The sequence below is a fragment of the Heterocephalus glaber genome, unplaced genomic scaffold (assembly GCF_053883595.1).
Source record: "Heterocephalus glaber isolate CG9 unplaced genomic scaffold, H.glaber_assembly_v1.0 deba00001479, whole genome shotgun sequence".
NCBI lineage: Eukaryota > Metazoa > Chordata > Mammalia > Rodentia > Bathyergidae > Heterocephalus > Heterocephalus glaber.
In genome coordinates, this window is record NW_028258316.1 from 3955675 (window position 1) to 3983078 (window position 27404).

A 27404-nucleotide genomic window follows, 5' to 3' on the forward strand; every position below is an offset into this window, starting at 1 on the left:
GCAGTCCACCTGCTTCAGCCTCCCAAGTACTGGGATTATAGATGTACCACATCCAGCCATAAAGTCAAATTTGAATGTAAAGAAAATGTTCTTGAAATTAAAAGTACTGTTCCAATGAACATATGAGTAAGAAAGTAAAACAACTTTGTTGTTGATATGGATAAAGTTTTAGTGGTCTGGATAGAAGACCAAACCAGCCACAGCATGTGCTTAAAGGCCTAACTCTCTTTAGTTCTTCGATGGCTTAGAAATAAGGACGCTTGAGAAGAAACATTTGAAGCTAGCAAAGGTTGGCTTATGATGTTTAAGGAAGGAAGCCATCCCTATAACAGTTCAAGGTGAAGAAGCAATTGCTGATGGAGAAGTGGCAGTGAAGTACTGAATCTAGATCTAGCAGATTGATAAGGGTTGCTACACTAAACAAATTTTCAGTGTAGAAAAACAGCCTTAATATTGGAAGACAGTACCATCTAGGACTGTCATAGCTGAAGAGAAGTCAGCGCCTGTCTTTAAAGTTTCAAAAGACAGGCTGACTCTCCTGTCAGGGTCTAGTGTACCTGGTGAGTGTAAGTTGAAGTCAGAGCCCATGAGCCATTCTGAAAATGCTGGGGTCCTTAAGAATTACATTTAGTCTCCTCTGTCTGTGCCTGGAAAATAGAACAGCAAAGCCTGTAGGATTGCACGTTTGTTTATACAATTACTGCTGATTGGGCCAGGGATTTAGCTCAGTGGTTCTTTCGACTACCTCGCAAGCGCAAGGTCCCGAGTTTGATCCTCAGAACCAAAAAAAAAAATCCCTCAGGAATAAATTACTGCTGATTAACAAACCACCTGGTGCTTTGGTGGAAATTGTCTTCATGCCTACTAACACAGCATCCATTCTGCAGCCTATGGGTCAAGGAGTAGTTTCAAGTTCTACTATTTAAGAAATATGTTGGTCCAAAAAAAAAAAAAAAAGACAACAAGAAATATGTTGGGCCGGGGATTTAACTCTGTGGTTTTGCCGCTTGCTGTGCAAGCACAAGGACCCGAGTTCAATCCCTGGTACCAAAAAACACACAAAAAAAGAAATATGCCTCCTAAGGCGGATACATATTTTATATATGGCTGTTATATAGTCATTCCTTGATAGAACTGGGGAAAGTAAGTGGAAAACCTTGGAGAAGATTCACTATTCTAGATGTAGTTAACAACATTGATGAGTCATGGGAAGCCCAGAATGATCAGCATTATCGAGAGTGTGGGAGAAGTTGATTCCAACCCTTGTGGATAGACTGAGGGATTTAAGTCTTCAGTGATGAGATGTGGTGGAACTGGCAAGAGAACTAGCATTGCAGGGGAGCCTGAAGATGTGACAGTACTACTGCAGTCCTGCAAGGAGAGCTGCTTTTCATGGGTAAGTAACATGATTTCTTTAGACAGAATATACACCTTGTGAAGATGCCATGGACATTTGGAAGTGAAAACACACAAAGACCTTGAACACTACATAAACTGTTGATAAAACAGCAGCAGGTTTGATAAGACTGACTCCAGTTTTGAAAGAAGTTCTGCGAGTAAAATGCTATCAAATAGCATCAAGCTGCAGAGAACTCATGAGAAGAAGAGTCAGTCATGCAGCGAACATGACTGCTAAGTGATTTCCACAGCTACCCCAGCCTGTAGCAACTGTAGCCTTGACTGGTCAGCAGGCATCAACCCTGAGGCAAGACTTCTTGCTACAGGCCCAGATAATCATTAACATTTTAAAAAATAATGTCCTTTTAATTGTATGCATTATTTTTTAGATACAGTGCTACTTAACAGACATGCAGCTTTTACATGCAATAGAAAACAAAAATTTGTATGACTAATTTTTTGCAGTATTCACTTTATTGGAGTGGTCTGGAACCAAACTTACAATGCTTCCAAGAGAAGTATGATGGCTCGCACTTTAAACTTCTGAACGAAAATACTAAAAATGCTGAAAAGTACTTGGGGAAAGGCTTTGTAGAGTGATCATCGGATCAAGCACATTTTGTTGATAAGATAATAAACTGCACTGCTCATTTTTCTCTTCCTGTAGGTTTTATGGGAATTAGAAACCTTACGTCTCATAAATCACTTTGAAAACTCCATGAAGGAAGAAATTGAAGATGATGATGAATTATACATAGTAGACAACAATGGAGAGGCACAGCTGTTTGATTTTAGTGGCCAAGACTTTGAAAATAAGATACGAGTTCCTCTTCTTGAAATACTGAAATATCCGTACCTGCTTCTACATGAGCGTGTTAGTGAGTATCTTGGGCATTTCTCAAGTTGTATCAGTTTTATTATTTTAAGAATTGGGGGCGCTGGGTGTGTGACTCAGTGGTAGAGTGCATGTTTAGAGTACACAAGACCCTGGCTTTGATTCCCAGCACTCATGCACACTCAAGTTAGAAGAGTTGAGGATTACTAATTTATATTAAAAATGTGTTTGCTACACATATAATTAGGATACTTAATATTGTTTGTAACATTTTATTATGAAAGTTGTCAAACAGATAAGTAAATTACCCACCATTTAGGTTTTCTAATTGTTAACATTTTGCTGTATTTGCCTGTCACATAGCTTTTTGTCTGTTCATTCAGTTTTCATTGTCGTAATACATCAGTGGCAAGGTTATTGGTCTTGGCACTATTGAAAGTTTGGACTGGGTAAGGGACTGGGCCGTTCAGCAGGCCATGGGATGTTAAGTAGCACCTCTGGTGTCTAACCACCCCAGTAGCATCCTCCTCCCACCACAAACATCTTCAGACATCGGTGCCTGTCCCTTGGTGACTAGGCAGGGGCAAGATCCCTTTGGTTGAAAACCACTGATCTGTAATAATTTTCACTCATTACCATGGCATAACATAGCGTGGCTGTTTAGCTTAGGGTTGTTTGTATCTGTTGGCAAAGTAATGACACCTTCCTACTTGAGCAAATCTAATAAAATAAGAATACTTTTAAAGCTTCTAACATGTAGTTCGTATTCCTGTTTTCTCAGTAGTTGTAAAAATGTGGAGAATTTTTTGGCTGGTTTGTTTAGAGTCCAGTCAGGGAGCACATACATGAATTTGAGTTGAGACCATATAGTTGCCGTATAGAAAAACTTACCTTAAGATTTTTTTCTTATGATATTTGACTTGTTTCTCCTTTGTATTTCAATAAACTGGAGAATAAGGCTTACAGATTTGTTTAGCTAGATCACTCCTTTCTAAATCAATAAATTCAAAGTAGTTAGCTTTAAAAATTCTAACAAGGCATTTAAAAAACATTTACTAAAGAATAATATATCCAGGAAATTATATAAACTTTGTGGTTCTCTGCACTTAGGTAGCCATCATCTAGATCACGAAACAGAGCATTATCAGCATCGTAGCGGCCCCATTATGCTTTTCTAGTCCTTACCCTCTTCCCCAAAGCCAGCCACTAGCATAATAGCTTACTGACGTAGTACTACAGTACTAGTGGTTTTTGAAACCTGAAGAACTAAAGTTGATTGATCTGAGAGGGCAAATGGATAGTTCAGTAATTGGAAGTAGGGGATGACTAGTCATTTGGAGGAAAAGCTGACTTTCCTCAGTCCTGTCCCAGGTGCAGTAATCCTGGTGGACCAAAATGTAAAACACGTAAGGATTTGTACCTATAACCTGTCTATCTTTTAAGAAGGTAATGTATGGAGATAGTTACGCCAAGTATTAAAGAAAAGTGTATATTCTAGTAAAGTCAAAATAATCCCCCCAGACACCCTGTGATTGTAATTGAATAGTCCGTCCAGTGTAAATATTGTTCTTACACTTGTGTATTATTTGCATTTGTATGCCTTAGTTAAGGAAAAAAGGGTGACCATTTCGTTTACATACAAAACAACCAAAGAGCCAGACTTAGGGCATCTTGCTAAGTTGTTAAGATTTGTATATTTCCTGTCTTATTTTTTCTATTTAGATGAGCTCTGTGTTGAAGCACTTTGCCGGATGGAGCAAGCCAATTGCTCCTTTCAGGTTTTTGAAAAACATCCGGGGATCTATTTGTTTCTGGTCCATCCCAATGAAATGGTGAGTATGAATGTTAGGAAGTGGAAGAATATACCTTATTTTTGTACGTCTAGGTAGTTTTAGTAGAGGTTTTAGGTATGTATTTTGTTTAAATTACTTGCTAAAGCCAGGGCTTTAGTTCAGTGGTTCTGCCGCCTGTCTCGAAAGCACAAAGTCCCAAGTTGGATCCCCGGTACCAAAAAAAACAAAACACAAAAAACCAAACCAAACCAAAGAAAGAGAGGAAGTTAAAAGGATACAGCCATTCCCCTCAGAAGATAATAGTTTCTGTGGAGCAGCAATGGAGCAGAAGCACAAAGTTATTGGGAGGTAGAACCCTTAGGCTTGCCTGGCTATAGGTAGTGAGAGACTAAACTTGTGCAGGATAACCAGGATTAGAAATGTACTCCAGGCAAGACAAAGACCCAGAGCCAAAGTGTGTCTAAACAAGGGTGGGGCTCCTCTCCTGTCAAAGTTGACAAACTGCAAAGTGGTCAACTGGGTTTTTAAAAGCTGATAATACCCGTAGAGGAAGCCAGTTGTGTTAGTTTTCAGATACCTAAGATCGTCCTCTTATAAAGAGAGAAGGTTTACTTTGGCCTAGTTTTGGAAATTTTAGTCCATGATCAGTTGGTCTTGTTGCCTTGGGCACGTGGTAGAGCAAAATCACTCATTGCATGGCTAGGGAGGGAAAAGGAAGGGACTTAGGTTTCATAGTCCCCTTTGAGTGTAAGCTCCTCATGACCTGATGACATCCCACTGGATCCCACCTCCTGAAGGTCCCACTTCTTCCCATTTGGAGGACCAAACCTTTAGCACATGGGTGTTCGCGGGATATTCCAGATCCAAACTGTAGCACGGGTCTTGTCGCATAGCCACATCCTGGGCCAAGCTCTGGCAGGTCTGGTGACTGAGTCTACAGTGTTGTGCGATCAAAGGCAGGTTGTCCTGAGCTGCCAGTACTGTACCTAGGTCTAGGACTACAAGGGTCAGAGAGAGGGCCCCATAGTTAATAGTTAGGAAAGAGTGTAGGAGGTATATCATTAGAGGAAAAGAATTCTTTCATGTAGAGTGAGATTGCAAACCAAATCCCTGAAAAACACATGAAGAAAAACCATTTCTTAGATACAGAGTCAGAACCAGCACTATTGGCCATTTGCCAAGATCCATTCTACAGGAACTTGAAAGAGAAAATAAAGAAAACTGGGAGACACTCAGGACTGACAGAGCTGTGTGAGTGGTATATTGGAGGGTGGGCAGGAGATGGCCCTGCTATCTGAGTGTGGGAAGGAAGTAAAGCTTGCTTTCCATTCTCCTAAGCCATTGGATAAGCAGTGCATGCATCTGTATTTGGGCAATTCAAGGATCTGACCCAGGTGAAGATAGGAATACAAATCAGGTCCTGCAGCGCCCTGGCATTTGTGACACTGAGACAAGCTAAACACCAGTAGTTACTGTGGATCCATCCCCTCTAAACCCCCAGAACTGGGGAATTGCAGTCCAGTAGGGTTTTCTCCAAATGTTGCTTCTCCCTGAACTGGAAAATTAAATTGGTGACAATAAGTGGTTACTGGTTTTTTTGGTACCGGGGATCAAACTTGGGACCTTGCACTTGCGAGGCAGGCGGGGCACCACTGAGCTAAATCCCTGGCCCTAGAATTTTTTTTTTAAAGTTCAATGTAAGTGAATATATGGATGATAACTTAGGGTAGGTCATATCAACATGATAATGGGGTTGGTAGGCCAGAGCTTGCATGCCAAATTCTTATCCTGAGGGCACAGGTAGGTATGAGTTATTTTTAGAAAGAAGAAATTTCTTTAAAAGGAATAGAAAAAGGGCTCATACATATAAACAGATTCGAGGATATCAGTATTTAATAGAAATGGGCTGAATATTTCAGTTGAGTAATAAAGATCAGATTAGACTATGAAAGGGAAAACATCCAGATTCCGTTTCTAGGAGTTACAACTAAAACCTAAGAGCACAAAAAAACTTGAGTAGAAAAAGAACAGACAAATGCTAATATAAAAAAAAGGTAAAACAATAGTAATATCGAATAAACATTTAAAAAGTTGGATAAGGTTGAGTAGCACATACAGGGGATTAAATAACTTCAAAGTAGGTGTTGCAGTTATTGGTGGAACTAAAATATTTAAATATGTTGTTTCTAAAAGATAAGATCTTTTTTTTTTTTGGTACTGGGGATTGAACTCAGGTCCTTGTGCTTTCGAGGCAGGTGGCGGAACCGGTGAGCTAAATCCCTCGCCCAAAGACAAGATCTTTAAAAAATAACCATTTTCACCATTTGAAAAATACCATTTTCACCATTTTAAAAATAACATTTTTTCTAATACCATGTTTCCTGTTGGTGTTTAAATGATTGGACACAATTGTCTCTTAAATGGCTTATTACGGCTAATTCAAATCAGGATCAAGTAACATACACACATTCTATTAGTATCTCAAGTGTCTTAAAATCTATGGAGAATCCTATTTTATATCCATATTGTTGCTATATGTAGTTTTTTGAACATACTATGTTACACATTTAGGTTCGGCGTTGGGCTATCCTGACTGCAAGAAACCTTGGAAAAGTGGACAGAGATGATTATTATGACTTACAGGAAGTGTTAACTTGCCTTTTTAAAGTCATTGAGTTGGGCCTTCTAGAAAGTCCAGACATTTATACTTCTTCAGTCCTTGAAAAGGGTAAACTGATTCTCCTGCCTGCACACATGTATGATACTACCAACTACAAAAACTATTGGTTAGGTGAGTATTGTTCCTCCATTTCTTTCTTTTTTTTTTTTTAGTACCAGGGATCGAACTCGGGACCTTGTGCTCGTGAGGCAGGCGTCGGAACCACTGAGCCAAATCCCGGGCCCTCCTCCTCCATTTCTATAACTAGTGTCATCCTGGGTGTCCCGTTCTATCAGTCTTGGACTGGACGTGATCTCTGGGTGATCGATTCCAAACTGCTGAATACAGGGTTTTGAGGTTCCCAGTTCATGATCTGTCATTATATTCACCTAACAATTATGTATATTATTGTTACACATTTATTCTGGAAACCTGTGGAAGCACATGCAAGCATTGTCAAATGAATCTTTTGTTTAAAGGAATATCAGAATAACACAGTATCAGTGTAGCAGTTGACTTTAGTCTTGAAGAGACATTAGCATTGTTTATAGTGGTATAGGGGCAGGTGAATTGGAACTATAGAGATGCGCCACACTCTGAATTAAATGGAATCCTTTATTATAATAGCGAGTGGGCTCAGGCCTCCAAAAACTCTGGACAAAGGAAAGGCAGTTTTGCAGGGTCCTTTTAAGGGCTCTTCTATTTGGGGAGGGCTCAGGGAGAGGGGGGAGGACAAGTGACCTTCACAGGAGCCAAGCTTGTGGGAGGCAAGGAAGTTTCTCGCAGTTTAGGTAAAACAAAATAACAAAGTATCACAGGTGCAGGAGTCTTCTGTTACAGGGGAGTAAATTTAACATAGTTGCAGACTCACACAGGATTCCTGGTCTGTTATGCATCAACTGAGGGGACTCCCAAGGGGGAAGGGGAACTGACACCCGGAATCACTGACTCTATACAGATGGAGTCAGGTTGGCCATCACAGTAGGCTCTATACTGACTCAGAATAGCTGTACTCTATGTATCAATTCCAAGTCTTTAGATCACATGTTGTAAGTGGTAGTAGTTTTTTCTTTTTTAGTAGCATATGAAATATGGTACATCTAAAAATTGAAGGCATCTTAGTTGATGAAATACAAGTTTGAAGTAGTCATCTTAGAAATTGTTTTCTAAGTTGGTACCATTTTCTCCTTTTACATTCAAAATATCCTAAAATTCTTTTCTTTTTTTTGGTACCGGGTATCAAACTCAGGACCTTGCGCTTGCGAGGCAGGCAGCAGAACCACTGAGCTAAATCCCCTGGCCCCAAAATTCTATTATTCGAGAACAGCTGTGCATGAATATCCAAGACTTAAATGTTTGAGGAGTTGGATTCTGTTTTCCTTTATCATCTAGCTCTTTTCCGCCCCCTACACACACACACACACACACACACACACACGGCCAACTAAATCAGAGAAGGAATTAGAATAGTGTTATTTCTTCAATTCAAGAAATGAATGGTCTTACAGGTATTTGCATGTTGCTGACAATTCTTGAGGAGCAAGCCATGGATTCGCTGTTGCTGGGCTCAGATAAACAAAACGATTTCATGCAATCAATCCTTCACACCATGGAGAGGCAGTCAGATGGTAATTCACTTTACTTGCTTTACACTTTGAAAATGCTTAGTGTCATTGTAAGAATTGGAGTGGAATATAGCGTGAAGAAGAGAAGAATTAACATTTTGGGGGGTTTTTTTGAGACAAGGTCTCTCTATGTAGTTCAGGCTGGCCTTGAACTCACTGTGGAGCCCAGGCTGGCCTTAAACTGGCAGCAATCCTCCTGCCTCAGCCTCCCAAGTGCTGGGATCATAGGCGTGTGCCACTATGCCCGGCAAGAATGAACTTTTTTATGGTTTAGGTCCTAGAATTCACTCTTAAATTGGAAAGAACCTTTTACATTTAATATTCCACATGCACCTGTCATTGCAATATTAGACAATGCAGACAGAGAACATTTCATCATAAAAAAATTCCCTTGAACAGTGCTACTGTAGGTAGCCTAGGAAATGAGGTCTTAAAAAAAGGAAAAGAAGAAAAAAGAAAATGAGGCCTAAAACTTGTAGTCGTATTTCTTACTAGATCCCGATCTTACTTTTGTTGATCATTATATCACACTAATCCTGGAGGATCTATACTTAACAAATAAGTGTTTCTAATCTCTATGAAGGAAGGACTCAGTAAAGGCTAAGCATGCCATGTTCACCGAAAACATAATGAATATATATTATGCCTTCTTTTAGTTCCCTTTAAGCAACTTGACTATGAATATAAACTTATTTGTGGGCGAGTCTAAAAGAAATACGCTATTCTGTGTTTGATGGCATATATTGTCTTGCTAGATTATTCCTGATTAAGGTTATTACTAATTCATTTGTGAACATTTACTGCATAAATTATTTCTTGTCCTGTGCCTAACTGCACATATAATTCTGCCCTTTCTGTTCATTCAGCTCACCTAGCTTTTTCAAAATGTGAGTCACTTCTTAAAAAAACCACCTAACTATTTGAGAGCTTACTAAACATAAGGCACTACTAGTTGCCATAAAGGACATAACAACATGTAACATAATTATAAAAAGCAGATTTTTAAGAGGTCTAAAGGAGGTAACGCTGCAGGTTCTAGGGTGACTACATGTTACCAGTAATGGAGTGAGTTAGAGCACTTGCCTCCAAAGAATAGTGTAGGAAGTTAAATAGCTGGGGAATATTTAATGCAGCAAGAGGCATTTACACTGGACTTCTAAGGATGGATAGAACATTGATAGGTGATGCTAACAGTGAAGGCATTTTAGTGCTTATTGTGAAAAAGACTGATTTATCTTTGCTATTGTGTGATTATGGAAATAAAAAAGTGGGAAAGAAACAGCAAGATCTTTTATTATTTTTTATTTTTTTATTTTTTTATTTTTATTTTTTGGTACTGGGGATCAAACTCAGGTCCTTGTGCTTACACAGCAGGCGGCGAAACCACTGAGCTAAATCCCCGGCCCAAGATCTTTTATAAGTTCTTGACTAATTACTTGAATTTTCTTGGAGACATTAAGAAACTGTTGAAGGTCTTTGAGTAGGGCAGTGTCTTCCCACTGCATATCTGATAGACAAGAGGGAGAGGAATGCAGGTAAGAGCTTGTGAATAAGGAATTCCTCCAAAGTTGAATGAAAGATAATGGTAACACCATGTTGAGAAATGGGTTGATAAAGACTGTGTGTCTTTCTTGTACATTTATTAGCTAAGGGATTTGGCCCATAACACTCACTAGCTATATAGCATACAAAATTCAAAATCGTCCTGAAGCAGATTTCTTTGTATCATAGGCCTTGTTTGTATCTGTAACTACCAAGTTTATTTTTTCCTTTTTTCCCCCTTTCCACTTATTTGTTTATTTACTTATTTAGGTACCAGCGATCGAACACAGGACCTTGCACTTGCAAGGCAGGCGTGGTGCCAGTGAGCTAAATCCCAGGCCCATTTTTCTATTGAAGAGTGAGAGTATAAAGTTTCAGAATGGATTGAGGAGCTTATTAGGAAAAATTGTTTTGGATACGACAAACAATATGTGAAAGTTATTTTTACCTAGACTGTTTTGGTGCCTATTAAACAATTTGTACTTCATTTTGGATTTTTTTTACAGAGAAGTCTAAGTATTACTTGGAAATTCCGAGAATTTGCCAGCTTTTGAAACTGTGTTGCCAGGCATGGTAGCATGCACCTGTAATCCCAGCACTCAGGGAGGATGAGGCAGGAGGATTACACATTCAGGTCTGGCTTGGGCAATTTAGTGAGACCTGTCTTAAAATAAATTGGGCCTGGAGGTGTAGCTCACTGATAGGGCACTCATGGATTTGATTCCCAGTACCACAAAACAAAGCAAGAACCCTGTAAGTATTGGCATGACTTTAAATTACTTGCTGCTTTGCTTTTAGTTTTGTCACTAACCAGGCAGAGAATGCTTAATTCTCAGTGTATTTTACTGTTTTGAAAATTGTTTTGTAATCCAGCAATTGTTACATTGTATTTCAGATGACAGTGTGAATCCTTTTTGGCCGGCATTACATTGTTTCATGGTAATCCTGGATCGCCTTGGATCTAAGGTCTGGGGTCAGCTGATTGATCCTATTGAGGCATTTCAAACCATTATCAACAATGTGAGCTATAATAAAGAGATCCAGAATATACGGAATAGCTCTATAAGGTTAGTTAAGATAATGTCAGAATTTACAAATAATCTTTGTGAGGAAATCTGTTGTAACTGTCTCAATAAGGGGGCTTTTTTCTATTTTCTTTTTTCCCCTTCATTTCAGTAATTTGTATTTATTCTTCATATTTAAGGACCAAGTTAGAACCAGAGCCATGTTTGGATGATATGGTGACTTGCAGCCAGATTGTATACAGTTATAATCCTGAAAAGACAAAAAAGGTAAAAAGTACTTTCAAAATTCAGGTGATACTGTGTGGATGGTGTTTTTCATAATTAGCTGACTCTATGATGTGTAACTGTTCTGAATCACCTGCTACATAAAGAGTTTCTGATTGAACAGATGTATTATGGGGGAAATGAATTTTAACTACATTATTTATGCTTTGGAACATTTTAAAGTATATTTTGAGAAATTGGAAGGCCTGTGGGGTAAGGGGAGAGACTGGTATGGCGAATAATCAAGACTAGCTAATGAAAGAAGGCCAGAGCACAGGAAACTGATATGAATTCGCCATTTTACGAAACTTTGATGTCAACATTCAGCTTATATTTTTGATTTCCTGGGGGCTTATGTGTGATAGAAATAATATATGTAAACAAAAGTAGGAAAGTTGAGGGATGTATTTTCTATTTTACAATTTTAGTGTTAATCTCATTACAGCACTTATTTATATGAAATTTTTTTTTTTTTCATTTTAGGATTCAGGGTGGAGAACAGCTATTTGCCCAGATTATTGTCCTAACATGTATGAAGAAATGGAAACATTGGCCAGTGTCCTTCAGTCAGACATTGGCCAAGACATGCGTGTTCATAACAGCACATTTCTGTGGTTTATACCTTTCGTTCAGTCTCTGATGGAGCTGAAGGATCTGGGCGTGGCTTACATCGTAGAAGTGATTCATCATCTGTACTCGCAGGTCAAGGATGTCCTCAACCAGACAGATGCTGTATGTGACAAAGTCACGGAATTTTTTCTTCTCATTTTGGTGTCAGTGGTTGAACTGCATAGAAATAAAAAATGTTTGCATTTGCTGTGGGTTAGTTCCCAGCAGTGGGTAGCAGCTGTAGTAAAATGTGCCAAGCTTCCTACTAGTGCATTTGTACGGAGTTCTGAGAAGTCAGCTGGAAGTTATTCCAAAGGAACAGCAATGATCACATCGCTACCACTGCATTTAGTGCCATCTAACTCTGTACAGCTTGCTTGTGTGCAGCTAATTAGGAGTCTCCTTAAAGAAGGTTATCAGCTTGGTCAGCAGACTCTCTGCAAGCGATTCTGGGATAAGCTTAACCTGTTCCTTCGAGGAAATTTGTCTCTAGGTTGGCAGTTGACTAGCCAGGAAACCCATGAGTTACAAACTTGTTTAAAACAAATAATTAGAAACAAATCCTTAGAAAAATTAAAAATACCTCCAAGTAACCCTTTTGTGGATCTGACTCCCACGTATAAAACCCCACCTGCATCTTTTAAAGAAGAAAGTGAACAAAAAAGGAAGAAGCCTAAAAAAGACATCTACTGTCTGGAAAATTCCTGCCTGACATTTTCTAAAGAACCAGTGAAAACTGAAACATCTCAAGTACAAGAGCATAGATTGATTAAAGCAAGTAACACTATAGAAGAAGGGGATAAAGAGCAAAATTATGTAAAGGATTTGAATGTTGAAGACCATCTCTCAGCTGAGTCATGGTTAAAGCTGAGTTGTAAAAGCCACTTTACTGAAAGAGCTCAAGATCAGACTAAAGTAAGTAAAAGGAAGCAGATGTCTGTGGAAGAGAGCTCTTCATGTACACCACAGATTTGTACTTCACGAAATGGTCGAGGAGGAGAAGGTGACAGAGCAATAATGATAACCCATTCATTGACTGATTCTGGCACTGGTTCTCCAGAACATGTGTCCACATTAAATGAGGATTTCTCCTTAAAGGATGATGCTCTTGGTAAATCTTCAAAACCAAAATCTAAGGCAGAGAAAGATAAAATCTGTACAAAGTTATCACATGTCATAAAGAAGCAACCCAGGAAAAGTGCGGTGGTCAATAATGCTGTCAGTGTACAGGAAAATCTGGCGGTAGGTAACATGGAGAGTTTTTGTTCAGAGAAAGATAAAGGTGTGCAGAAAGAAGGTGGAACCACACAGAGTCTGTCTTTAGACCCTGATGGCGTTCTGGTTGATGAAAATGGAGAACAAAAATCACAAAACAATTGGTTGCTGAAAAAGAAGCATTTAAAGAATGAAGAATTGGATATTTTTTCTTCCCATGAAAAGAGTTGTCAAATACAGAAGTGTCATGTTGATAAAGATTTGGTCTCATTAACAGAAATGAGCGATACTTCGGTAAAGAAGATGTCTCTCTGTAAGGAGCCTGGGACCATGCTTGAATCAAGAGATAAGGAAAGGACTAAGAGTACAGCTCTGATTTCCTCTGACTTGCAAAAAGAACCCTTTCCTAGCATTAGTCCTGAGTCTGACACCTTAACAGATTCTCAGGTAGACAGAGACCTCCACAAATTATCTTTAGTAGCTCAAGCCAGTGTTATTAAATTTCCATCAGATTTAACTCAAAAAAGCTCACGCCAGCTGCAAAGGAAAGGAAAAGATGATAAAAGATGCTTCACGGCTCATCATAACGTGGACAGCTGCTGTGGACAAGTTATTGTTATTTCAGATTCTGATGATGAAGATGAAATTCTGGGTTTTGAGAAACACATTGAAAAGGACAAAATACGCCTTAAGAAAGAATGTCCAGAGCAGCATGATTCAGTTAATACTAATGCAGACAAACAGCTTATAAAAGAAGAAAAAATGTCTTTTCTGTTTGAGGATTCTGATTCTCAGGTTTTTGAGTTTGAAAGTCAATCTCAAGTGTTTTCAGTTTGGCAGGATCAGAAAGTAGACAATCAGAATTCAGTTCAAGAGGAGGAAAAAAATTCATGTGTGACTCACATAGCTGATAGCACAAATAATTGGGGTAATGGTACGGATTATGTATCTGAAGAGGCTGTTCAAGAAGTAGCAAAGGACATTGGAGAACATGGAGAACCACATAGTAGCATTTCTGTTAAGGAATATGGTAAAACTAAAGTAAAAAATCGTAAGAGAAAGCAATTTGAACAGCCTGTAACTGAAGATCCTCCAAAGCCTTCACCTTCTGTCAGAAATGAGGACCAGTCTAACATTCTTAATGAGAGAGATCTTACTGAAAGTGATTTAAAATGTACCGAGATAAGTACCACAACTCCCAGTTCAAGTGTTGAGAGAGCTACCACCGTTCAAGCGAAGTCTGCTGCAAAGGCTTGTACTTACTCAAAACCTGCTAGGAAAGGACCAGTTTCTAAAACTCCTAAGAAAACACATTCAGATGCCAAAAAAGGGCAGAATAAAAGTTCACATTACCTAAGTTGTAGAACAGCTCCTGCTGTAGTGCCACCAAAGAAAACGCGCCATTGTCCTGAACCAACATCAACAGTTGAGAAACTTGGTCTGAAGAAAGCTCCTCGGAGGGCATTTGACTTGTCCCAGAGAACTTTAGACTCTATAGGTCAGTTACGGGATCATGGCAAAAATGTCGGAGCAGTTAGTACCCCAAAAAAGACGAAGTTAATTTCTCCCCAGACTCTCTCTGTTAAAAATAATAAGAAACTCCTGACAAGTCAGGATCTTCAGGTGCAAAGGCAGATGAGACAGAAATCACACAAAAAAAGGAAAGAACGTTGTAGTTACGAAGGTTCAAAGGCTACAAGACCAGGGCCAGGTAGAACACAGAATTCTGACATAGTTGTACCAGAATCTGATAGGTTAGATTATAATTCTAAAAGACATGAGGTACTTGCTAACATTAAGGAAAAACGGTTAGTAAAATCCATGCCTTCAGAACCAGAAGCCATAAAAGCACATTCTCAGGTGCCTGAGAATGCTTTAAACCATTGTGATTCCAGAGTGTTAAATGGAAGAATCCCAACAGATGAAATGATTGTCTCTACTTCAGAGGACCCTGTAGGTGGGGGTGAGCCAACAGGGCGTCAGGTAGCAGTGGCAACTCTGAGAGAGGCAGAACCAGAATCCAGTAGTGATACGGATGATGATGATTTATTTTTAACACAACATGGTCCTGAAGATATGGATTTATGTTCACAAATGGAGGATGAGAATGATAAACTCTTTGAAGTGCTTCATGGAAAAGTTAGAGTTCAGGTAGAAGGTTCTGGAAGTTGGCCTCAGTTGGCACAGAGTGGCACAAAGTGTAAGTACAAAGATTGTGCTGAAACTCTGAAGAACGAGGATGAGTATTGTCCAAGGCACTTAAAAGCTAAAGCAGCTGATGACAATGTATTTCGTAAGCCTGGCTTGCCTCCTCCCGCACGGAGACCTTCCACCACTAAAATTTTTAGCTCAAGTAGCACTTCCCGGATTGCCCATCTCTCCAAGTCTTTGGAAAGTTCTCCAGCACCTCCATCAGCTCTAAAAAGTAAATCAAATGGGGTACAGTCTATTTTAAAAGGGCCACAGCCCGCTTCCCCACCATCTCTCAAGCCAGTGGGTGAAGTGGATAGTTTATACAGTGTTCATTCTCAGACTCTAAATAATTCCAACAGGCAAGGTTACAAACTTCCACTTGGTGAAAACAAATCCTTCTCTGCTTCCCCTCCAATGAACATTCTTTTCTCACAGTCTATCTCTGACATCTTCATTAAAGAAGTCTTAAAATGGAAATACGAAATGTTTTTGAACTTCGATCTTTGTGGACCCCCAGCAAGTCTTTGCCAGTCCATCTCAAGACCTGTGCCTGTCAGATTTCAAGATTGTGGAGAGTATTTTGATGTTTTTTTACCTTTGATAATATTGAATACTTTTGAAACAGTAAGTATGCTTCATTTGTTTGCTTTCCAGGCTTTTCAAGTTGCTCCTTTTCTTTCCTGTTGAATAATAATTGTAGAGTATGGCTAGAGTAGCTGATCTATTTGTTTTAGGTGTTGCTTTTAGATTTCGTGTTAAACATGTTTATGGCAGCTGTTCTAGATGCTGGTGATGCAGTTTAACCTTTGCCCTCTGGAATTTCAGACCTAGTTCAGGGTGCTAATATACCCAGTCCAGAGGTAGCTTAGGAAGTATTGACCCATGCACAGAGGAGATAGTCTCCCATCTGCACTTGTAAAAGTTATATATGCCGGGGATTTAGCTCAGTGGTTCTGTCACCTGCCTCGCAAGCACAAGGACCCGAGTTCAATCCCCGGTACCAAAAACAAACAAAAAAGTAATATAGATAGGGCTGGGGATTTAGCTCAGCCACACCATGCCTGCCTGGCAAGTGCAAGGTCCAGAGATCCATCCCCAGTAGCGAAAAAAAGAAAAAGTAATATAGATAGACAGTTACCTTGGTTTTCTTGAGAGGTAAACTTGTTGAACAGTGCAGTAAATTATAAATTTCTCTTTATACACCTGTCTTCCCATCTGTCTCTTACTCATTATAGCACTTCTCTTTCTGTCTCTTTGACCCCGACATGTTGCATTCTGGTTTTCTCTCCTCTGCTCTTGACTAAGGTTGCCAAATTATAGAGTTCCCTGTTTAATTTGAACCTCAGAACTGGGTGTGGCAGCACATATCTGTCGTCCCCGCAGTGTGGGCGGCTGAGGCAGAAGTATCACTTGAGCCTTGAGTTTGAGGCCGACCTGGGGAACACAGTGAGACACTATCTTAAAAAGAAAAAAAAACTGAACCTCAGAAAAACAGTGAATACTTTAGTGTGAGCGTTCACCCATGTTTTAAAGGATGATTTTGGCATTTTCAAGGCAGGTAAGGAGTTGAGTGTAAATTTTTCCTTTTTCCAATTCTATTAAAAAAAACCCTGAGTGTGTGGTAGCATTCTGAAAAACAGCATCACCAAGTGCTCCCACAGCCTGGGTGGGGTGAAGCGGTAAATAAGTCTGAGGAGGCCTGACCCTCCGGAAGTGACCTTTCAGGTTGGGGTGTGGGCCCCAATGTGACCTGCAGGAAAGGAACAGGGCACCTTGTATGGCGGCCAGTCTCTGAGCCAATGATATTTACACAGACTAGGGACAAAAGTCAGCCATGGGAGTGTGGTAGGCAGAAAGGAGTTTAGAGACACTGGTAAGGAGCAGATGGGTTTGTTGGAAGGAAGAGTGATTGCACAAGAGCAGGTCTCCTTACAAGAGAAGGTAACCAGGCGCATTGTTCGTTACAGTGCCATTACAAGGTGACATTTTATAATGTTTTAGTCAGTGCGTCTTAAAATGCACTTCCTGTTGCATCTTTCCTGTCAGCTTATCCCTGCATTTCAGCCATTTAATAGAGTCTACACTTGTTTCAGGTACATGGTGTGTTTTATTAGCTGAAATTTATTAAAGATAATTTTAGGAGATACTTGAACGTTTTCTTCCTATTTTATAGCTCTTTTTGCCCCATTGAAATTTTTAAAAAATTCTTTTATTGGTACATTTTAGGTATACAACACAATTACATTTCTCATTGGGTTGCCCCATTGAATTTTTCTCCTGTTCATTTTAGTGTCTAGTTCTTTGTGTTAATTCCTTTTTTTCAGATGGGCTGATTTCTGGTTCTCTACTTATATTTAACAACAGGAGAGTAAAAAGTAATATGGACATGATTTATCATACCCCAAAACAAAAACCAAATGTCCATCAGCTTACAAGTGGATAAGCAAAATATGATATATCCATATAATGGAATATTATTTAACCATAAAAGGACTGAAGTTTTGATGTCCTTTGATAAACCCTGAATGTACTGTGTTAATGAAAGAAGTCAGGTATGGAAGGCCACGTGGTATATAATTTTGCCCCTAAGTATTGTCCAGAATAGACAGATCCATAGAGACTGAAAGCAGGTGAATGGTAGTCAAGGAATGGGGGAGGGGGAATTGAGACTTAACTGGTAATAGGTATGGGGTTTCTTTTAGGGTGATAGAATGTTCTAGAATGAAATAGTGGTAATGGTTGCATAACAGTGAGTGAAACCATAGTACTAAAAACTACTGAATTGTTTCTCTCTCTCTCTCTCTCTCTTTCTTTCTTTAGACAGGGTCTCCCTTTGTAGTTCAAGCTGGCTTCAAACTCATAACGATCCTCCTGCCTCAGCCTCCCAAGTTCTGGGACTACAGGCTTATGAATTGTACATTTTAAAATGATGAAATACGTGTTGTGTGAGATACATTTTCATTTTTTAAAACATTACAAAAAAGATAAAATTGAATACAGGCAGATTAAAAGAGATGCCTAGGACAACAGGTGAAGCAGTATTTTCACCAGAATGATCCCTATATGATGGTACTGTAGAAAGAAGATATGGTCTGAAGGGTCCCTTAGCATGGTCTCCCCACCTTAGTTCAGTGTATATGTTAAGGTCTGTGCTTAGCTGCAGCTTAAAACATCAGAAGCTCTGAGCATAAGGATAGGCTTGCTGGCCTTTGGTGCTTCATTAGGAAGCCCATCCCCACTCTTCCATCAGTATCTCAGCCTCTTTCTCTTCCTCTTTCTCTTTTTCTTTCTTTCTCTCTTAGGTCAGATTTCCCAAAGAATCTTAAAACATTTTCTCCAGCTGAGTGTTGGGAGATGGGTAGGATGCGGTTGGAGGTGAACGGAAGGGGTCCCAGCATTTAGTTACATAAATATTTTCTTAATTCTTGGATTTTCAGTGCAGTGTGCTTTTAGTCATCCTTCTAGAAATAACTTTTTTTTTTGTGGTATCTGGGATTGAACTCAGGACCTTGGGCTTGCAAGGCAGGCACAGTCCCACTGAGCTAAATCCCTGGCCCCCCTTTTTATTTTTTTAAACCATACAGTTTAAACGTTATTGTTTCAGGGCCGGGGATTTAGCTCAGTGGTTCTGCCACCTGCCTCGCAAGCGCAAGGTCCTGAGTTCTATCTCCGGTACAAAACAAAACAAAAAACCCCAAAATACTTATCTAAACGTTATTGTTTCAGCATTTGTAGTTTAACAATTATAAGTGGTGCCAAAATACCTTAATGTAAATTTTTATTAATTTTAATGTTTAGTCTTTTTAATCAGCCACTAATAGCATCAACTGCAGTATGAGACCAAGGGCCATCAATGCCATTCTGATGTGTTGGATGTAATTTCACTTTCACTTTGTTAGTGGAATGCTGTACCAAATACAGACTCTTTTTACAAAAAAAGATTGGTTGATATTCTTAGGATCTGAATTGTGGTGTTTGGTTGTCCAGGTGATGTGTCTTACTGAAAGTGGAATGACATTATGTAGAATTATCCTTCAACAGAAAAGACAGGAACAAAGTAGACTTTCGGGAATGAGTCTTGTGCCAGGCATGGTGGCGCACTCGTATAATCCCAGGACTTGCTGAGCAGGAGGATCACTGTGAGTTTGAGTACCCAGTCTGGGTACATAGTGAGACCCTGTCTCAAAAAAAAAGGGTTTGTATACTAACATGGCTGGTAGAAGAAATACTTGTTTTTTAATCCTTGCATTTAAAGATAAACATAAATGTACACTCTGGCAGGGGGCAAATTTTTGTAGTCAGTTGTGACCTGCATTTTAATCTTCAGACTTAGATTTGCTATCTCTGCCTGCAGTCTGTGTTGCCTCTGCGTGGGTGCGGTGTGGATGGCAGCAGGCAGGAGGGGACACCAACTGTGACTCTCAGGGCCGAGCCCTTCGTTAGGGAGAGTGCTCCATTACTTTGCCTGGTATCAGAGTGCGATTAGTTTTGTGAAGGAAGCAAAACAGGCTGCCATGATACGGTAGGTGACATGGGGAAGGTGGTCTTGGGAACTGGTTGAGAGCCAGAAGAGTTTTGTGCAGCACTGGGATGAGAGCTACAGTGTGTGAGTGTGAGGCAAGGGTCAAGGGGTATGGCTCGAGTGAAGCTGAGGGAGAAAGCGAAGTAAATTGAGATTGCAGACAGTCAGGAGCCAGGTGGTGTACAGCCTTATAAGTTGCACATTGGGATTTCATTTTCTTCTCTTTTTTTGTGGTACTGATGATCGAACTCAGGACCTTGCACTTGCCAGGCAGGTGCGGTGCCGCAGACCAGCTGCGGTCGATGTCGATGCAGGGTAGGAAGGGGAGATGTCCTGGGCCGGCAATGAGAAAAGAACCTTCACAAGCAATGTTCAGGTTCCCTCTGAGAAGTCTCAGGGCCTGATTTATTTTTATATCTTTAAGCAATAGCTGGGAGGCATTGGGCGGAACACGTTTACATTTTAAGCTGCCTTAGCAATTTCTATTGAAGTAAAGGTTATTTTTTGTTAAAGTACAATTCCTCTAAGCTGTTTCATTTCATTGAACATCACGAATACATATTTAAAAATTACAATTGTCCCCATATTTACCCACACCTAAACAGAACAGAAAGTAACTTAATCAAAATCTTTATATCAGCGGGGGTACAAGCAAGATTGAATCAACTAAGTGTCAAACTTGTGGTCACCAGCTGGCCCTTGAGAAACTGCACGATGGTTAATATAGTTTGCTATTAGCTCTCTATTTTTCTATACCTCTATTCGTCTTAACTAAATGTCATTTGGGTTCATAGTCCATGAGCAGGAGATATTTACAGCACTTTGAGAAATATTGAGTAACTTGCCTCCTTAATGCATTTACCTGTCTTAACTTTCTTTCTTTTTCTCATTTTCCACTATTTCTTACATCTAAAGTCTGTCCTTTCAATCTCTTCATAAGACCCCTTTAGTAAAAAGAATGTCAGCAATAAGAGGGGGAGTTATAGTAGTGGGGAACAGAGGGGGTTTTAGGAGAGGTTTCTTTAGGAGTGGATGTGGCAATAGAACTAAGAGAAACTGGAATTTGGGACTTGTGAGCCAGATCAGATTTCAATACATCATTGCCAATTTGTCTCATGGAGAGTTTGTTGTTAGTCACAAACACAATGCCTCCTGTGATCAGAGTAACAATTATAAACATTATGGCAAGAAAAAATAAAACATGAGGGTACGATGTGTTCCCCCCTTTCTTTCCCCCAGCTGGAACTTTGTCAAGCAGCAATGGAGGTCGGTTGGGCTTCGCCAGTGCAGTGCCACTGAGCTACTTCCCCAGCCCATGGGATTTCATTTTCATTCGTCGAGGTTTTGGAAGTTTCAGGTGGCCAGTGTTTGGCCTCGGGGAGCAGCAGTACCTACCAGAGTATGGTTTCTACATGTCATCCTTTGTTGCTTGTGGAGCATGAAGTGCAGAAAGGAAGCATATTTGCAGCAGACTGGCCAGAGGGCTGTTAGTGGTCCAGGAGGAAGGTGATGTGGCTTACTTTTGGGTGGTAGCTGTGGATGGAGAGGGATGAATATATTGAGGGTAGATTTTGGAAAAATGACTTGGTAATCGAATGGGTATGTGGGAGGAGAAAGGGTGATTCTTGGATTTGGGGCTTAGGCGTCCGGTTAGATCATAGTTCTCTTTACTCTCTTCTGGAAGTGACATTGCCAAAGCTAAGGGCGTGGCTGAGTATGTCACGCTAACAGGTGTTAGGAGAAGGCCCTGGGGAGCCTTAGGACCTGATTGGATTCTCAGTGTGGGAAGGAATAAGCAGACCAAACTAGAATTTCACAGATGGGCGTTGGGATGGAAAGGAATTTTTTGCATTATCCTTTTTTTCGTCTTTTCATTACTCTGGGCCACAACACAATTCTGATATTTTCTTGTGGTGCAGGCCAGCAAGGGACGCTGTACCCAACTCCTCTGAGGAGTAGTTGTAGTCCTTGGCTCTGGAGTGTCCACTTAGTCTCCTCATTCCCTCATCCCCCAGGGCTGGATTATGACAGCTAAGGGGTCAGGGTTTGGACAGGTGAGTCCCTGTGCATGCAGCGATTGTGATACTGCAGTGCTTACTCCCTGAGGTATAGCCCCCTCTCTCCCTCCTCCACTCATCAGCAGAGGCACAAATCCAGGCGGTGCCAGGAGTTAGCCTTTCGTTCCCCAGGCTCCCTGTACAGCTCATTCCAATTTGAATCCCCCTGTGCTCTGTAGTCTACAAAAGAGAAGTAACAAACTGAACTGCATAGAACAGATAGGCAGAATTAGTGGTTCAGTGAGAATAAGACTGGAATCATAAGCATATTAAATATTTCCAAAGAGAGGAGAGAACGTTGGAAACTTGAAGCAGGAAGGAAAAACATAAAGAACAGTGAATAGGAGATAGTGGGGATGGAAGACGTACTAGTTAAAGTAAAGAGCTCGTAAGTAGAATGAATGGTGTGTAGGTACAGTGGGGAAAAAGTGAGAAAGCTAGACTGGCAGATGAAATAAATCTCCTGTAAGGTATAAAGAAAGGAGTGGAAAACAGAAAAAGCAATAGGGTGGATAGAGGAGGCTTAATTTATATGTATTGGGGATCTCAAAAAAATAAACAGGTAATAAATTGAAACCCCAGTAGAATCAATATTTGAGTAGATGATTGAGGTACAAAATGTTCATATAGAGCTGCTCTACCCGGCTGAAAATATGAAAGAAAATGTTTATGATGGTAACCAAAACTGCAGGAATTAGCCTAATAATAAAAACAAGAGACCTTGATAGAGAACATTTTAAGACTGTATTTTAAGAGCTATAGTGGAGGATATTTAGTCTTTTATTCAAAATGAAGAGAGGTGCCATGTTCATGGATGGGAAAACTTCACATTGTAAAGATGAACCAAAAATTTTATGTAGTTCAGGCTAAAATTCAAGCAAAAGTGTATTGAGGCTAATAAAGTTACTTTAAAATTTGTAAGGAAAAGTAAAATGGAAAAGAACATCATTATTGGAATAGTAGACAAACTTGCCTTGTCTAATATAGAGATATTTCAGAGTCTTAGTAGACAAATAGAGTGGCCCAGGAAGACAACCCAGTGAAATGGAGTGGGGACCTGTGGCTCCTGAGGCTGAACTCTGTGTGTCTGGCAGCCTAATATGGGCTAAATAGGACCCCACAAGTCAGTGGGGAAAGGGTGTCAAAGAGGTACTGAGAAAACTGGACTTCTCCCTTAAAAAAAAAATTAGGCTAGATCTGTACTTTACACCCCTTATGTTTTATTTAAGGACCAACAGTGGCCCTCCTTTATCCATGGTTTCACAACTGTGGTCCAAAAAATGTTAAATGGGAATATCTAAGAAATTAGCATTTTGTGAGTTTTAATTGTGGCCATTCTGAGTAGCACAAATCCAGTCCAGGATGTGAATCATCCCTCTGTCCAGCATATCCGTGCAGTATATGCCACCCAGCTGCACGACTGTTCAGTACTGGAGTGACTGTGTTCAGGTAGCCCTTAGTTTACTTAAGAATGCCCCAAAGTGCAAGAATGGTGATCCTGGCAGTTTGGATATGCTGAGAAGCCACGAGTGGCTTCCTGTAAGTGAAAAGGTAGTTGTGCTGGGGTTGTACTTAGGGTTCAGTACTATCTGTCAGCTGTTTCAGCATCCATTGAGAGTCTTGGGGGGTGAAACCCACAGGCAAAAGGGGACTGCTGTATGTTTGAAGTGTGAAACTTTCTGCTAATAGAAGATACTAGAAAACTCATGTTAGAGTTAAGCTGCTAGGGTTGGGGATGTAGCTCAGTGATATGGCGCCTGCCTGGCAAGCACAAGGCCCTGAGTTTAATTCCCAGTACCAAAAAAAAAAAAAAAGACAAAAAACTTAAGCTCATAATAAAAACCCAAAAAGCGTGAACCACAACATGAGATGGTAATGGGTTTATTGTATTCTGTCAAAGTTAAAGGTTTTTTTTTTTCAGCCGAGCATGCTGGCCCATGCCTGTAATCCCAGCACTGGGAAGGCTGAGGCAGGAGGATCACCGTGAGTTCAAGACCAGCCTGGGCTACGTAGTCAGCTCAAGCCCAGCCTGAACTACATACATAGAGAGACCCTGTCTTAAAAAAAAAAAAAATAGGAAGAAGAAAGTTAAAATAGTCAAAGATTTGCGAGATACTAATAACTTAAGATACATAAAGAACTTTTGTAAATCGACAAAAAGTATAGAGAAGTCAGTAGATGGACAACAAATAGCCAGTTTGGAGGAGGGAAAACCTGAGTGGTCGTAAGTACGTGCAGTGTTACCAAACAGTGACGTTGGAGAGCCACAGTGGGTGGTCCTCCGTGACCCAGTGGTCTCAGATTTACCCCTGGGGGTGCTCAACAGGAGAGCATGTACACATGGCCATCCATGGGGATTTGTCTGTGTAGGGTTAGGTTTATGGGTTTATGGAGTTGGAGCCAGCAGAGAGGGGAGGAGTTAAAATGCAGTGCTTCCTTTCTAGGGAGCACGTACTATGCATCAGGCAGTACCTAAAGACTCTTAAAAATATGTTGATTGGGAAAAAAAGCTGATTTATAGTACAGTACTGTTTTATATAAATCACACAGCCATGGCATTGGATCTTTCAGTGATGCTACTAAACACAGTAGACTACCAGCGCCTAAGGTAGATGCAGTGATGGTGCAGGGCCTTGCCTGGACTGAGATGTGGAGCAGCTTTCCCTGAGATCTAAGGGGAGGGGAAATAACAGTAAGGAGTTGTTAAGCTTAGTGGAGGACAGACTTGGGGCAGTCATGAGCAAGCCAGAGCCAGGTGTAAAAGAAGTGAGTGGACCTGCACAGGACGAAAGGAGCAGCAGCTGTGTGGTTACTGGGAGGTTAGGACAGGTGTGTGTGTGTGAGGTTGATGGGTGTGATAGGAAGAAATTGACCTAGGGAAATAAGCTCTAGGAGTTCAAAGAAGAAGATCCAGAACCCACATCAGTGACTTTGCTGAAACATGATGAAGGGAGGGCAGGACATGGGTTGAATGCCAATTCCTTTGTCCCTTTTTTGGGGTTTTTGTTTGTTTTTGTTTCATACAAGGTAAGGACAGCCTTGGTTATTGTGAACTCAGCCAGAGCTGCAGGAATCCCTTTGCCCTAGTGAAACAGCTGTTATTTTGCTATATTAAGAGTTGAGTCCAGGGCCTTGAATATGCTAGGCATGTGCTCTACCTCTCAGCTACATCCCCAGCCCTTTTGTTTTTCTTTTTGAGGTAGGGCCCAACCAAATTGCCCAGGCTGACCTTGAACTTGGATCCTCCTGGCTGCCTCCTGAACAGCTAGGTTACAGGCATGTGCCACTGTACGTGGCTACAGCTGGGTTTTCAATGCCATTTGTTTTCTTTAGAGAATTTTCTTGGTAACACAACTATATCGGTATAACAAGTGCATTGAGGGCTGGGAATTTAGCTCAGTGGTTCTGCCGCCTGCCTTGCAAGTGCAAGGTCCGGAGTTTGATCCCTGGTACCCAAAAAAACTCCCAAAAAACAAGTGCATTGAGTAATGTGAAATATTTTTATCAGACCATAATATTAAAATAGTTGACCTGAAAAATGTTAAATTAACAAGTTATTAAGGAACATTGTTTTGTAGAATAATCCATTTTTCATAGTTACTGGGAAAAAAGAAAATTCATGCTTCATTGGAAGATGAGGCTTCACTAGATGTTTTTTTCCCAGAATGGGAAGAAAAGAAACCTGTATTATTTTTTAGTTACAGTGTTTTGTAAGATGGTTGTAGCATTATTGCTGTGCTTTAATATTTGAAAAGCCACTGAATGAATGTCAGTTTCAGTTCTTATATTCATATATATATCTGATATGTATTATATAGTATTTTAGGTTATATACATATATTCTAAATGTTCTTATATTCGGGGAACTTGTTTTCTAACTATTTGCTTGATTTTTCATCCTCTTAACCTAGTGAATTTCTCTAACCCTAATAGGATTAGTAGTAACTAATGTGTTCTGAGAGAGCACATTCACTTACTTGTTTTACTTTTAACTATTATTTCGTGTGAAAAAGATTAGCTCCTGCTATTTATGAGTTTTTAATTTTCTAGACCCAAATGGCCTATGAAACATAAAGCCATTGCATCAAGTATACAGGCCAGTGAATTAGTATGTTGAGTGTGTTCGTTAGGAATTCTGGCCCGCTGGGTCTCTGTGACCGCTCCAGAAGTGGAGGGGTCGCTGGTTCATCATGACTGACAGTAGAGATCTTCATCCCTGGCCTCATCTCTTTCTCCCTCCTTCCTGCAACACGGGAGCTATCCAGGATCATCTAGGCAGTCTCAGATGTCCTGTTCTCTAAGGTGATGTGCCTTTTTCCTTTTTCCTCTTGTGGTACACAGCGGGATGCATTTGTGTAGTTTTACTGGGAAATACTATGCTATAAAATACACCCTTTCAAGGTGTACAGTTGAATTGTTTTTAGTAAACTTGGAGTTGTGCAACCATGACCACTATCCATTTGTAGAACATTTCCCTAGTACTGGAACAATCCTTTGTGCCATTTGCAGTCACACTCCATTCCTACCACCAGCCTCCAGCGAATACTAATCTCCATGATGTCTCTAATACAGATTTGCCTTTCTGAACATGCCATATGTGTAGATCTGTCCAGTGCAAGGTCTCTTGCATCTGGCTCCTTTCAGTTACTATGATTCTGAGGGTTCATCTATATGGTAGCCTGTGTTGCTATTTCGTGGCTTTTTATTGTCACATGAGACTCTACTGTACCACTCAAGTGACTGTCCAAAGGGACAAACCTCATTTGTTTAATGTTTCTAGGTTTTGATGATTGTGAATACTGCTGTGCTGTGGACATAGAATGCTCCCCCAACCCCAAAGCTACTAGGGATTGAACCCGGAGCCTTCACACTGAGCTACTTCCCCAACCCCCCCCCCCTTTTTTTTGGTATGGGGGATCAAACTTGGGTCCTTGTGCTTGCGCAGCAGGCGGCGGAACCACTGAGCTAGATCCCTGCCCCCCCAGCCCTTTTTTATTTTTAATTTTGAGACAGGGTCTCGCTAAGTCACTGAAGTCATCCAGGCTGGGCTTGAACTTTCAGCCCTCCCCACTCAGCCTCCCAGAGTGCTGGGATTACAGGCATGTGCCACCACACCCAATTTAGAAGCATGCTTGAAGGTAATCCTGTCACTATTGTACTGCAGTGTACTCTGGATGTGCAATTGAGTGATACAAAAACTGGCAGTAACTTTCATGGATCAAAATCTGTCCTGAGCAAATTGTATAAATGTAATGTTTTTTCTCCCACCTCCTGTCCATAGCATAACGTTTGTGGAGTCTTGGTTTATTTTAGGGCAAAGGCAGCTTAACACCAGTAGTCTTTGGTGATACATTAGAGGAACCAAGGCCAATTATGTGTGTGTGTGTGTGTGTGTGTATATGTATATATATATGTATATATATATGTATATATGTATATATATATGTGTATATATATGTATGTGTATATATATGTATATGTGTGTTTATATATATATATATATATATATATATATATTTTTTTTTTTTTTTGGTACCGGGGATTTAACTTGGGTCCTTGCGCTTGTGCAGCAGACGGCAAAACCACTGAGCTAAATCCCCAACCCCCCAATTATAGATTTGAATACTTAAATGGCTAAAATGTTATAGTTTGGTAAAACCGTTCGTA

At 40.3% G+C, this 27404-nt stretch overlaps 1 protein-coding gene across 13 annotated transcripts in view; it reads left to right on the top strand.

Annotated features, from left to right (window-relative positions):
* The window catches only part of Setx (senataxin), a 74344-nt gene that overhangs the window by 10871 nt on the left and 36069 nt on the right, over window positions 1-27404 (top strand). For 10 of the 13 annotated variants that reach the window (XR_002396522.2, XM_021261828.2, XM_021261831.2 and 7 more), the window contains 7 exons: window positions 2066-2276; window positions 3956-4065; window positions 6598-6817; window positions 8194-8313; window positions 10748-10919; window positions 11057-11144; window positions 11625-15782. Coding sequence is in view for 12 of the 13 variants with exons in the window: in XM_021261828.2 (XP_021117487.2) it covers window positions 2066-2276; window positions 3956-4065; window positions 6598-6817; window positions 8194-8313; window positions 10748-10919; window positions 11057-11144; window positions 11625-15782 (5079 nt within the window). In the remaining variant the exon portion in view is untranslated. Of the gene's footprint in view, window positions 1-2065; window positions 2277-3955; window positions 4066-6597; window positions 6818-8193; window positions 8314-10122; window positions 10305-10747; window positions 10920-11056; window positions 11145-11624; window positions 15783-27404 lie in introns of those variants that run through there. The other 3 variants (XM_021261834.2, XM_087182993.1, XM_087182994.1) reach the window with 2 other exon arrangements.